At 41.5% G+C, this 14,805-nt stretch overlaps 1 protein-coding gene across 3 annotated transcripts in view; it reads right to left on the reverse strand.

Moving 5' to 3' along the window:
• Astn2 (astrotactin 2) overlaps positions 1–14,805 on the reverse strand; it is a 958,131-nt gene that overhangs the window by 6,619 nt on the left and 936,707 nt on the right. For all 3 annotated transcript variants that reach the window (XM_021201332.2, XM_029539608.1, XM_021201333.2), the window contains 2 exons: positions 9,432–9,532; positions 7,551–7,734 (listed from right to left, as the gene is read on the reverse strand). In XM_021201332.2, coding sequence (XP_021056991.1) covers positions 7,551–7,734; positions 9,432–9,532 — 285 coding nt within the window. The remainder of the gene's footprint in view (positions 1–7,550; positions 7,735–9,431; positions 9,533–14,805) is intronic.

Genomic DNA, 14,805 nt, shown 5'->3' on the forward strand with positions numbered 1-14,805 from the left:
AAGTCATGTGATCTGCCTCAAGGCTGCAGCAAGGTACTAAGTGTTACAAAGAAAAGGGGCCAGGAAGCAGGAGTGGGTGGGTTGGGGAGCAGTAGGAGGTGGGAGGGGACAGAGGGTTTTCAGAGGGGAGCCCAGAAAAAGGGGATAACACAGAAATGTAAATAAAGAAGGTATCTAATTTTAAAAAAACAATAAAATAAAAAAAGAAAATAAAAAAAGAACATCATGCTAAAATTGCCACTATAACATCATTTTAACAGCCTTATAACTAGAGTCTTTGACATTTAATGTGATTCCTTCAGTATGGTAGTTGATTGCCCCCTTGCTGTAGATGACCACAGTAGTGCATTTTAGAGAAGTAGCTGCCAATATCCAAAATTAGAGTGGGTATTTTTTTGTGATTTTGTGCGTGTATGTGTGATGTGTGTGTTTCATGTATGTGTGTGGTGCATGTATATAGTTGTGTATGTTTCATGTATATGAGTGTAGTTGATGTATGTGTACAGATGTGTGCATGTGTGTTCCATGTGTATCTCTGTTCAGTACATGCAAGTATAGCTGCATACATATAGATGTGCACTCCTGTCTCTCTCCTCTCTCTCTCTCTCTCTCTCTCTCTCTCTCTCTCTCTGTGTGTGTGTGTGTGTGTGTGTGTGTGTGTCTTCCTCAGTCACTCTCCACTGTATCCATCGAGGTGGAGTCGGTCTGTTTGAATGCAGGGCTCACTGACATGGCTAGTATGGTTAGACAGCTTACACTGAGATCCCTTGCCTTTGACGTAGAAAGACGCCACCATGCATACTCATTATTTACATGAGTGCTCGGATCTAAACTCCAAGCTTGTCTTCATGTTTTCCTCTTATGCTGAGTTATCCCTGCATGTCCCTTTTGTGTGTTCTTCATGAAAGAAAGGGGCCTTGATTTATGGAGAAATGCCATCCACTATACCTCTTATGAGAAGTTCATGAGGAAAGCTAGTGTGTCACTGTGTCTAATGCACTGCTCTCAGAGAGAACAGCACACACACTGAGGCTCCATTGAAGGACAGCATGAAGTTTTTCACCTTCAGGAAGTCTTTTGGATCATCCCCCACTTTCTGTCAGGCTTTCTCCATTGCTGCTGACCCATTTTATTTCACTGTTGGACTCCAAAATATAGCCTCCTAGTTGTGCATACATTTTGGGATGCAATGTGTCACACGGAATAGAATGCTGATTTGATATGGCAAGATATACTTTGAATTGGGGCTCTGACTCATTAGTGATGTGACCTTTACAGTTTACATATCAGGAGGGCTTCTCTATTGCTTAATTGCCAATCTACTATTCAAAAGATAAATGGTATATAGATGTCCAGGTCCATAATAGTTGTGCAGTTAACATTCCCCAGCTGCAAGAAGAATGGATTAATAAATGCAAATTGACACAAATGGGGAATATTTTCTGTCTTAAAATATCAAAACACGGAAGTTTTCTAGCAAGTAAAGGCAGTGGAATAGCACAAATTACATCATGTGGACCTAAGGAAGGCATTAGATAATTATGAAGGTGGTTTTGACAAATTCATCTTTAACATCTAANACATCCAGTTGGTATATAATAGAGAACTGGAATACCATGGGATACATTCTTTTAACTGCATAACCACGGAGCTTTGCCTAACAATACATTTAGACATATACCAATGGAAAGATTCTAGTGTATTGTTTAGATATGAATAGGCAGGTGATGGTATGTATATTTGGTAAAAAAAACAGCAGAGATCACTTATGGTGTAGTTGTGAATATAGATATCATGAAACTGTGTGTATTCCCCTTTCCCATAAATATCTATGTCTATATTCACAGCTGTCTATGGAAAGGTATATGCAGTCAGTCAGTAATTTTATGTCTGAGGTAGAGCTGAAATGATAGCACTCATATCTAGAAGATGTCTACATTCTGTTTTGTATATTGCCATATGATTTGTGTGCTATTAAATAAGTAATACCAATTTTGGAATGAAATTACAGTATTTCCACTTGGACAATGTGCATGCACCAATATATATTTAGCTTGTGCGGTGAACTGGAACAATGAAGTCATGCTTCCACAGCTTCTTAATAGTGCATGAGCATTGCTTTCAAAGTAAACCTCTATCAAAATTTAGCCTCGGCCTCTTACCCAGACAGGAAGCCAGCATTGGGGACAGATGGATACCTATATGCCAATGGATACTAAACATGTGAGTAATTAGTGAAAGTGGATGCATCGATTGGTTCTTCTCCTTGGTTCTTCATAAGCAATTGTAGAATCCATTTTCCTTTCTTCTGTTTTCTTCAACATAGGACTTCGCTATGTGTTACAGTTATATTTGTTGTTTCTGTTGTTGCTGTGATAAAATCACCATCAGCCAAAGCAACTTAAGAACAGTGCATTTCGGCTAACAGTCCTAGACGCTTGGTGTCTACCCTGGGCATAGGAACAGGGTGCTAAGAGATCACATCTCACTCACACACAGGACCCAGAGAGAATGTGAGCAGGAAGTAGGAGAGGGTGATTAACCTTCAAAGCCTGCTTTCCCAGTGGCATATGCCCTCCAGCCAGGTTGTACCTCTGAGAGGTTCCACAACCTCCTCACAACACTACCAGCTAGGGACCAAGTGTTCAGATATATAAGCCACCATGGGTACTTTCCATTTAAAGACATTCCTTTGTGGTTTGTTACCCATGTTGGACCTTGACTTGACCTCCTGCCACCTCAGCCTCCTGGGGACTGTCATTATGAGGATGCACTACTAGGCCTGCCCGTGAGACTTGATAAAAAGCTAATTTCTTGACTAAAGGCAAAAATGATTGACCAGAAACTATTTCAGTTGAAGTTGATAAGGATGAAAAGATTATACCCATCTGTTAATCCATCAGTGAGGAAACTTGGGGCACTTATTATATTGGAAGTCATACTAAATTGTAACCGTTTTCACCAGAATTTCTCCATCCTAAGATACTGTGGAAGAAGAGGTATAATTAATCACTTTAACAGTCTTTCCCTGAAGAGTACACTTAATGTATATTCACTCTACACAATTCATTTTTTGTTTCTTAAATATCAAAACATGCAGGAAAAATTGAAGCATATCTGGTATTGTGAGAACACATCCCAGACACTTGTTTATTATTTTTACCAGTATGTTTGCTATCCCAACGCTGCTGATCTTGGACATATAGGGAAGGAGCCAACGTGATCTTGGAAGACTCTAGAGTATGGTCTTAGGTTTGCTTGCCTCTCAATAAGGGTACAACAATGGTAGTAATAACTCTTCTCAGATGAGAAATTGGACTGTCTTTCAAGGTTGAGAAAGTTCTCAGTTTGAACCAAGCCTGTGATAACTCTGTGTTCTATCAGAAATGTCTACTATGGAAATCAGTATGAGTGATGAAATAAATAAATTGTTTATAGCTCATTGGTCTGAAACCAAATCTCTCCAAGTGTTTTCTCTCCTCTCACTATCCTTTCAACTTGACTAAACATAACTGAAAGGATAGAGGAACTCACGAGTGGTCAAGGATGCTCCGAGTGGAGAAAATCCTGGTCCCTGGCCACCTATGAGCTCAGCTTTTCAAGTCTCCTAATAGGAACCTTATGGTGGAACAGCTGGGTGTCAGCAGGTCTTCTTTGAGCAGCTGTTTGCAGTAACCTATAGTTGTCATGAGAACCAGACTCTGGGGAAAACCAGCCTGATAGATTTATTAGGCAGAGGTAAGAGATGCCCCTTTGTCACTAAATTTTATGGGCGTATGCAAACCCAGACCAGGGAAGGAGTTGAAAACATTTGGGTTGGAGATTATATGGCCAAGAGAATTCTAACAGGGTTCATCTTGTGTCAACTCTTGGGAAAAGTTCTTTTCTCCCCAGGCATCCTAGGTCCCCAGAAACAGGATGTTAGGCTAGAGGTGAAATGACATCCATGCTGTCTTCATTTTCTGGTTGCTGTGACCTTCAGGGCTTTCTGGTTTCTTGGCTTGCCAGCTGGAAGAGACCTTAGAGTTAAGCCCTTTTGCTTTACAAATGAGGTCCAGAGTGGAGGTCGAATTGATTCCAGGTCTTATGGTAAATAGGTGGCAAAGCCAGGACATGAACTCTGGGCTCACAGCCCAAACAAGTGCCTTGCCCCATCTCCTTATCATATTTGTTCTGTGCATTTGCTAGCCCCTGAGAGGCAGAGCAAATTTATTTAAATTGCTCTTTTAAAAGCCTTTAAATAACTTCATGGATAAGGAACAAACTTCTGAGTAGAACGTCACAAAAGCCATCAAAATCTGACCCTAGTTAAATTCTCCAGCCTTGTCTTTCATTTCTTCCTTCTTGTCTCTCACCTTGAACTCTCTGCTTCAGTGATATTTATAGTTCCTGATGACACTATATTTTCTTACCTCACCACCACTTTCCTCTTCACACTGGCTTCCTCCCGATGGAAGTGCCCGACCCCTGCACCTTACAGGTTATTCAGTTTTAGTTCTGAGCATTAGCTTCTCTTTCTTATGGCAGGGATTCTTTCTTGGGTCAGGGTCTGCATTTGCTGCTCCATCTACCCACAACTATAATCTTGACACTATCAGGTGCTTCTAGACCAACAATATCAGCGTTATCTGATAGTGTGCTCAAAATGCAAAATCTGAGATTCTGCCCAGACCACAGAATGGACATTTAAACATGATGCATGTTAACATTTAAGATACTCTGCTGTACACATGCTTTCCTTCTCCTTCACAGCATGCTTCTTGTGGTTTGCTCCGTTATAATTGCCTGCTGATAGTACTTTCTCCTCTAGATGCTAAGTTATGAACACTGCCTGACCAGCTTTATTCACTCATTTCCAAACCCTCAGTAAAGGGTCTGATAAATTATTACATAAAATGTACCTATAAATCAGTTAATGAAGCAAAGTCTCCTCAATTCCTTTAATATCTAGATGGCCACTTCATTCTTTGATCTTAGAATTCTGGATGTTGTAATTTCCAAATGGAATCTATATGTCCTTGAGAGAATGGAGAGAATTAAGAGACATTTGAGATTTAATGGGTGTGGAGATACACAGATAAGACTCAGAAGGAGGACCAAATGAGAATGAATCCATAATCATCTGTGTACATACTCACAGATTCATACTACTATCCTATTAAGCATCTTGTGATTAGCATTTGCTTTGAAAATTGAATAAGGCACAAAAGATCAATAACTATATAAAACTTGCATTGTATTAGGGAGGCCAGCAAACACAGAAGCCAGTAGATACAACTAGTGAGTTAAACATAGATAATTAAAACATGGGGCTGACATAGAATAAAGGGGTGGGCATTTTACAAACTGTCTATGGGAGTGGCAGTCTGTTAAGACCTGGGGTTCTGTGTAACATATATTTAACTCCACTCGTGTGTGTGTGTGTGTGTGTGTGTGTGTGTGTATATGTGTGTGTATGTGTGTGTGTGTGTGTGTCAGAGACAGACAGACAGACAGACAGACAGACAGACAGACAGACAGACAGGGACACACAGAGAGAGAGAGAGACAGGACAGACAGACAGAGACAGACAGGACAGACAGACAGAGACAGAGACAGAGACAGACAGACAGACAGAATTCCACTGTGTTAGTTTATCCCAATTGTCTTATAAACAAGATAGCTGAAGAACAGAAGAAGGCATAGCCCAATAGTTGTACAGCACGTTTATTAGCAGTCAAGGTGCAGCCCTCTCCACAGTACCTCTGTTTTATTCCTGCTGAAATACCAATGTGGGTCACTAGAGCAAGTTCAAATCCTTTCTCAGGGATCTTGAGAGACCAGAGAAGGAGAAAACTGGGAGACATATGTTGAAGCTAGCATGACTGGGGACATGGTATCTGAAGGTTAATTGATTACTATTGTCCATTACCAAATAAGTAGTCTTGCCTCTATGGGCAGACAGAAGGCCTTGCTGGGAAATTTATGTATCAGAGGGTCATAAAGGATTGTGAAGAGAGAAGTAGAGTTCTGGGGTTGCTTCTTCCCAAATTCTCTGTATCCTGTGGGCAAGCTCAACAAAGCTGAACGCCTTTCTAAGCCCAGGGGTATGTATGATGGCACTGAGGTGACTACTCGTGTGGTTTTCATCGGAGGCTCTGGACTGCTGCTGGCCAATCTTCTTTTAGCTTTTATCTAAAGAAATTTCCTTTCATGTCAAAGGAAAAAAGTTACGGTCCAGGACCCAACAGAACTGATAAGACCCACTGTGGGGAGCGATCTCCATTTTATCCTTTGAACAACTGTTCATCAAATCTCATAACATTCCAGAAGGGCCTCAAATTCATCTCAGCATGGGAGAACCAGAGAGCTTTTGCCACCATCTGCAACTCTGTGACTCTAGGAAGTTCACTGAAACCACATGGGATTTCCACTTCTTTATCACTCAGATGTGGGAACAATTATCCTGCGGGGACATTTTGAAGCATGGACTGCTACATGCTAAATATTTCAGAAAGCCACACCTTTCTCTCCAGAGCTACCTCTTACCACTCTGAGAACACCACACTGTCCCCCTGGGGCTGCTATCACAGCAGCATACAGAAGGCCTCACTGCCTCCTTTTGGCCTTCCCTCCTGTGCTTTTAGTTTCCAACTGCAGCGGAGGAATCCTCCCTTTGAGTTCTGATAATGCTGTCCTCACACCCCTGTGAATAACACTTGAAAAGCTGCTGTTAACCCAAGGAGATAATCCAAACTCCTTGACCCTACTTCAAGGACATTCAAGATCTGGCCCCTGCTGATCTCTCCTTGTCCTGCTGTTAAGCCTTTTGCCCCCCAAACTCAGAAATTCTTTAGTGCTTTCCAACAGAAGGCTTACCCAAAGCTTGGGAAGAATTGCCTTGGGGCCAGGGAAAAGGATTTAGGAAAAGGATCTGTTACTGTTACTCAATATGATCCCAGAGCCCTTGTTTGGAAAAGTGGTTAGATTTTCTCCTTCTCCTCCCTCTCTCAAATTGCTTAAAACAAACAAACAAACAATAAAACAAAACAAACCTTGGTTGACTATTGTGTTTTTTTATTAAAAATTTTTATACATTATTTTGATCAAATTCTTTCTCCTCCCAACTCTTCCTAGTTTCTCACTACCTCCCTACCCACTACACTTCCTGTTCTATCCTTGACCTATCTTTTATATTTTCACAGCACTGAACAATGTGCTTCTTTTGTTACATTTTTGTTGTTAGCCTCAGATTATGTTTTAGTGATTACAGTTATTTTTCTGCTAAGGGCAAATAGCACTGGATTTGTTTGTTTGTTTGTTTTGTTGGTTGGTTGGTTGGTTTTGTTGTTGGTTTTTTCTCTACAGGAAGATACAGTATTATTCTATTCTAATACATTTCCAGGAAACAGCAATCCCTTCCTACTTCCCACCCTTAATATAGACAAGACTGTGTTCATCACTACCCACCTTTCTTTTTTGTTGCAGCCCATTGTCAATGATGGTAGAGGGCGATCAGTAAAATTAATGAGAGGCAAAAAGCACTTGGTTCTCCACAACTAAACCCATACCTTGGTCCTAGCTCATCCTCACTCCTCCAGACGAAGTCGCCAAACTTTTCATAGTGAGAGTTGTAGTGGTGCTGGACGCGGAAGAGCATGGAGGCGGAGACTTCCATCAGTGTGTTGTAAGCCGTCTGCTGCTCCTTGCCGCTGGTGTAACCATTGTATAGATTGTAAATCTTGTCTGCTATCTCTGTGGGGTGAGAAGCACAGAATGCATCACTGACAGCAGAGGAAAAGCTGGTGGTGGACCCGGACCCGTGCTTCACAGGAAGCAAGGCATAGCTGCATGTGCGTCCACGTGAGTGGTCTTCTTACTGAGAAAAATCTCCCCCATCTGGAATGTATCCTTGACTAGTTGAGCTCAGTTTTCCTATATATAACTGAAGGATGTCTACTCAGCATTGGGGGGTGGGGTGGGGTTCTGGGAGAAATAAATTAGAAAATAGAGGCAAAGGGACCAGTGCAAGTACTGACAGAAAGTGAGCACTCAAGGTCTAGGCTTAATCAAAGGTGCTGCCTCTGTGCAAAGGATTTAACAGAAATTCCAAAGAATTACAGAAACTTAAACTCAATGTCTTCCTTCTGTCTCACCTCTGAAATGTTTCCAATGTGTTTCTGCAGTCAGGTCTGATAGATCTATGTTCAGAAACCTTGTAAAGGAAGTCCAGATATTTCCTCTTGTCATTCAGGGTCATTCCCATGCTTCCAACCTCTGCTACCCATTTTGATTTAAACAAATCATGAAGAGATGGTGCATCCCTTCAACTCTGAAGGCTCCACTCAAAATTTCTACGTGTGACCACTTCATTACTCATTATTAGTTGACTCCAGAAGAGTCTAAGGCACTTGGAGTCAGAATGAGAAAAGCGCCTAATTTGTCCTATTTCTTCCTTTAATTTTTCAGCAGTGTATTCATTGCTTTAAAATCATACTGGTTTCAGAGTGAGTTCCAGGACATCCAGGGCTACACAGAGAAACCCTGTCTCGAAAAAAAAAAAAAAAATCAAAAGAAAAAAAAAATTAAAATCGTACCGGATCTCTCCAGAAGACACCACAAATCCCCTCATCTTCAGGATCAAGAGCTTGGCTCTTCTTATCTGTTAGCACATCCAACATTATTATCAAGCTCTTTGTTAAATGAATATAAATCTCTGTCTCCATATCAAAAATGAAAACTACCAAAGGGCACAGACTTGCCTCTAATACACTGCTTAGACCACAGCTTTGGGGAAATGTCTGGACCTGTGAGCTATGACCACGGTTTGCTAGTCTAGGTATATAAACTGTACCTAAATGCTAAGAATATGGTTGGTTTGATTGATTGCCGTATTATTTATAGATGTTATTATCTTAATATTTCAAACTTCTTGAATCAGGAAAAGCTAAAAATGAAACAAAGCAAAAGTTTAATCTCGAATGTTAAATCTGACTGACAGACACGAGTGGTTGCCCAGAGTTGAAGGCTCAACTGCAACCTCCTACTGCTCAGAAGGGATCAACATGCCATCAGTTAATGTCACCAGAGGGACAAAAAGATTACTCTACAGGGTGTCACTGACTTGCCAGTTCTAGCACAGATTTGAGTAGAAGAAAGCGGTTAGTTCCAAAGGGTAGAATACAGGCTCTGATCCTCAACATTCCCTGCCAGTGGTTGAGCAAATCTAACTACCAGCAAAGGTATTGGTAGTTCATTTCAATTAGTGCTTCCACTATTACGATTAATTTAATTCTATGTTCTTTCCCACTCTTTTAGTTCTTACACACACACACACACACACACACACACACACACACACACACACACACACACTGTGTGGTAGTTAGTGACAGCTCTGAGAGAGGAGAAACGTGGGACTTCCCTGGCAAATGCAGAGATGAATCACCTACCTTCTGCTTTGTTGTCATCTACCAGTGGACAAGCTGTCCTTAGAGTCACTGTGCTGATTTCTGAGTGCCTCCCTCGAGTATCCACAGCATACAGAGTGAACCTGCAGCACAGCAAGACAGCATCAGAGTGAGACTTTCCAGAAGGACTCTGAGAGCTGGAAGGAAATCCTTAAAACCAGGGCCATAGGGAATGTTCCCAAGAACTCAGAAATCCCTAAGCTACGTGTCAAAAAATGATTTTTAAAATAATGATAATTAAAAAATTATAAAGCATGTATCAAGCTTTGAGTGCCTGCTGGGCACTTGGCAATTAGTCTTGTAATTTGCAGTTAAGTAAACCCTAAAGGTTATGATATACCATGAACCATCTTTCACAGTGAGGGTGCCAAACCTTATAGTGTGTGTCTTCTGGACTCCTTGTTCTTCAAGGCAGAATAGAGGTGTGGATATAAGCGGTGTGGGTCTAGGGGGTGAGGAGTGAGCCTCAATGATAAACTGTTGGGTAATGCTGCTCATTTACATGTTCATTCATTCATTTGTTCATTAATTTTACAATTACTTACTGAGCACAGATTCTTTCCTGGGACTTGTTTTAGATGCTCACTTTTGAATGAAATTCAATTAATCAAAAGCTAAAACAACAAAATACACAACAGAACAGTCAAAGGATGGCCAAAGTGATGGAAAATACAACAGGACCCCACAGGAGAGGTCAGTGTGGGAGTGGGAGCTGTGTGGGCTTTTAGGAAGGATGAGACCTTTCTAAGCAAGTACAGTTTTAGCTGAGACCTGAACCATGACAAAAAAAGCAGTGCAAGGGGGCAATAGCAGAGGAAAAACAACAAGCTCAGCAAATATAAAAGAACTGTAAAGGAATAGCCATAAATACAAAGACCCTGAGAAGAAAAAGACCAGATGGAAGAAAAGGCAACTGTTATGGCCAAGATAGAGCCGACTGAGAGGGAAGAACACTGCAAGCTATGGCAAGGAATTTGGAAATTATTCTAGCTACAAGGCTGGTCCCACCTTCTCATCACATCATCTGAATCTCTATGCTACCTAGATGGGATTCAGCTTGTGGACATAAATGTCACATCAGACCTGGCAGATGCAGAGAACAGAGTTCCTTTGAACACAGATTCTGTGCAGAGCAAGGAGGGTCCATGGCCCTTCCTGTCTTCAGGTCTCTGAGCATTAGGACTGTAGCTTACACAAAATCTAAGGGAGGAAAAGGAACTACTTTCCAGAGAAGGTAAGATGTGGAAACAAGGGACAGTAAGAATAGAAGGGCTGTATACGGGAGTGGCTGCACTTGGTCATGCCACTGTTCTTTACCTGGAGCACAGGCAGATGTGTGAAGTGGATAGATGGTTTCCTAGGATAAGTTAAAAACAAAACAAAACAAAACAAAACCAAAACAAAACATAAAGCGGAGTCCTGTTGCACCCATTTCCTTCCTTTCTTACTTATTCAGCATCTAGCTGAGTTCATGTTCTTTAAAACAGACTTAGTGTTATGGCTATGAAGCTGCAGAACTGGCAGGACTGATTAACTGTGCATATTGGGCCCTTAGTAAATATACATTCCTTGCACAAAGTTATTAACATATAGTAAGACTTTAATATGCTTCACACTGAGCTAAACAGTTGATTTCACAAAGCAATTTTTAAGGAGATATACTATCACCCTCTTTATTTTATACTTGAGACTCAGAAAGGAAAGGCACCTTGCCCAGAATCACATAGTGAGTACTGGGACCGACTACTTAAACCTAAGAGTGTTTGATCGTGAAGCACTTGAATGGAATTGCTGCCAACTACTGTCACCAGGCTCACGATATGCAGACATCCAACTAGTTACACTTACGGAACCTCAGCCCTGCTGAGCTAGTGCTACGCCATACGTTTTTCTAATCTTATGAAACCATCCAAAAACAATCAGTTTCAGGAGAGAAAATCTAAGGTAAAATAATAAGTAATCTGTACAAAGTCGCAGGTGTGGAGAGTAAAAGAGGCAAGCCTGCAGCCTGTTGAACTCTAGACCTTTGCTCTACTTCTTCTATCCAGCTCTAGCTCCACCATTCACTACCTGAACCAGTCTCAGCCCGGGAATCTACCTAGGCCTTCGAGCTTTGACACTCCATAACTGCAAAGTCTCAAAGATTGTTTGGTACAAGGGTAAGTGAATAGGAACTTCTCGGTATAAAGCAAGAAGGTGATGATAGCAAATGGAGCCTGGTTTAAGAGAAGAGCAGACTTGCGTTTTTATTCCAGTTCTGTCCCTTTGGGCTGTGATGTTGGCATAGTCACTTTATGTCTTTGAGCTTGCTTTAGGTTCACCAAGTGTCAGTGACAGGTAGACGCAACTTCCTGTCAGGTTCAGTGTTGATAGATATGAAAGTTAAGTGTTCTTTGGAAAGCTATGTAGAGAAGAGAGGATAAGATAAAGAAGATTCTTGGAAGCTAGAGAGACATATTGACATACAAACATAAAAATAATACTCTGGAAGATGAGGTAAGAAGATTTTAGGTTCAAACTCACCTGGTCTAGACTGGGACACTGAGCCAATCTTTGATTGCATAGCAAGGCCCTCTCTCAAAACAAAACAAAAACAAACAATAACATAAACCTTCTTCTCAAAATGGAGAAAGAAAAAAAAAAACTCTGGAATGTGCAATGTTCAAAGTCAAAAGGAAAGACTATATTTGAAAATAGCAGGTAAGTCCTTTCCATCTGCACAGTGCCTCACCTAGAAGCTGCTGAAGGTGGGGCTGTAAGTCCAGCGAGAGCACACTTAAGCATGGCTGTTTGTATCATTTAACACAGCACTAGTCACTCAATTTTTGTGGAAATCAGTGAACTTGAAAATACTGCATCACATTCCTCACTTCCAGTTTCCCCATCAACAGAATGGAGAAAATTTTACAGCATATGGTTATCTCCGGGGTTACAAGGAATGAGGCAGGAGGAATGGCTTGCAGTTGTGGACTTTTATAAAGACCCCATATACAATACTGATTCCTGCACGAACACATAGTTTTGTGAAAAGCATTTTATTTGAACATGAAGAGGGGATATGTCACAACTGAAGAGCAAATAGACATTTTGTAACGAGCGAATTAATACACCAGAAAGCCTCAAGACAGAAAGATTTAGAAAGTGTTTAAAGCTTCTTTCTGATTGGACCTTTTATGTCTTGATGATGCTTCTGTTTTCTCTGATTCTTCAAGCAGCACAAATAATTCCATGCTAGGGAAAAAGTAACCTTAGAGTTGTTTTGCCTTTTTGTAGGGCTGGCAATTGAACCCAGGTCTTGCATATGATAGACATGTGCTAGACTACTGACCTGTATCCTTCCCAACTCAAATACCATCCTAAAGACGGAAAGGTGGCACGCAGAGAATCTTTAGAAAGCCGTTTACCACCTCTGACTCTCAGCCCCTTCATTTACAAGCTATGGGACACAAGCTGAGGATGAAGACTGAATGAGATGCCATAATAGGCATGGTTCAATCTTTGGTCCTTAAAGTGTAGTTTGGGCTTTTGCTAGCAGAGTATATAACCCTGTAAGCAGAAGTACCAATAGACAAGGCCTTAGGCCACCCTGCTTGATGTTCATGTCAGAATGGTGGGTCAGAGTATGGAAGAGAAGAAGGAAGGTATCAATCTCACAGACCTGGGTCAAAAGCCATAAGGCCATGAGCTTTCAGCCTGTCTCAGCTGTAATTGGAAAACTACTCCACAACCACATCTGAAATCAGTTAGAAAGTCCAGCGGGGCTGGGGCATTCTTTGTGAGAGGGAAAAAGTGATGGTATCCGACATAGATGGGGAGAATACCAAAGAACACAGTCAGACTTTTATGCTTTTCAGGAATTAGGAGGATGTCGTCTACACTCTGGTTCTCTGTGTTCCCTGAGAAGCAGACTGAAGTCAAATGATGAAATAGATGGACACCCTGGAGCTCCATCCTGTAGCTTCGAATCCTCATTTCATAAATGACAAGAGAAAGGCTGAGAGGGGAAATGATTTGCACAAGAAGCCACAGCAACTAAATTCAAGATAAAGACCCAAGACTCCCTGGGTCCTCCTTTAAGGTCCAACACTGTCTTATTCAAGTGGCTGGCTTATGTCTATGCATACTTTCGGGAAGTTTTGATGGTTTTAAAAGTGGTTCTAAGAGCAAAGTTGGACTTCATAGGAATCTGAAGCACTAGGATTAAGCCATTCTCTTCCAAGTGCTGACCTTTTTTCCAGAGGAAAAATTATCAATCAATGTGGTTGAGAGTTAGGGTTTTGGTACAGCACTTCCAGATCATGCTGCAGTATCTTAGGCACCTTAATGTAATGTAGTCCTTTGCACTGAGAATCTAAAATGATTCAAAGCACTTTGCATGGATTTGTTTGAGATGACGACTCACATGTAGAAAATTGTTTCTTCAGTGTCAGGACAGTGTCATCCTCCTGCAATCATTCCCCATGAATGTATCACTCTCAGCTATAGTCTTTAATGTTCATTTATTCATTCAATGTCACTCTGTCTCTGAACCCAAGGAGCGACCTTGGCAGTAGGTCCAGTCTTATCTGCTGATCTCTGCTGCCTCCTGATTTCCAGTTAAGGTATGGGTCCAACTGCTGTCTGCTCCAGAGGATGGAGTCCACCTTTTGGCTTCTCATAGGTGCTGCCTCTTCTGGCTGAGCCACTCTTTTTCCTTGTCTTTGAACTACCCTTCAAACATCACCTCTTTAGGGAACCCTGTTTCTTATCCCCTCAAAATGATGCAGGGCCTGTGCACTTCTCTATCCATGAGTCATGAGTTGTCTTCCAGACATAGCAGCCCTCTGTAAATACCTATACCTGGTACCTCAACAGTCAGCAAATACTAGCCAGAATCAGTAATAACCACCTTGTGCTCTTAAAGCCACAGCCCTCGTCTGGAAATGAATTTTTCTGTCAGTGAAGCAAACAAAGGATGATTGGATTGAGGAGTTCTAGGGGAGAATAGCAAAAGGAATTTGGCAATTTGGTTTTCATGTCGAGTTCCCCATTTCTTGGATACGTGAAGATTTATCGAAACGTATTCACCTATAAAATGGAAATCATAACACTAAAACCTGCCAAGGAGGGGAGCTGGTTTACAACCAAAAGTAGTAGTGCATGTGCCAGCATGACATCCAGCATGTGCTAGCCAGTCCACAAACAACAGCCCTTGCTCATATTGTCACTGCTATTATTTTGCTTCTTTCTAAGGCTCTAATTTCAACTCTACCTGGGGTAAGTAGCCCTCCTGGAGATCAGAGTTAGGTGGGTGGGTGAAAAAGGAGCTGTTGCAGGTCCCATTCAAGACCCCCAGACCTCCTAGCAGCAGGGGTGA

Source organism: Mus pahari, chromosome 6 (assembly GCF_900095145.1).
Source record: "Mus pahari chromosome 6, PAHARI_EIJ_v1.1, whole genome shotgun sequence".
Classification (NCBI taxonomy): Eukaryota; Metazoa; Chordata; class Mammalia; order Rodentia; family Muridae; genus Mus; species Mus pahari.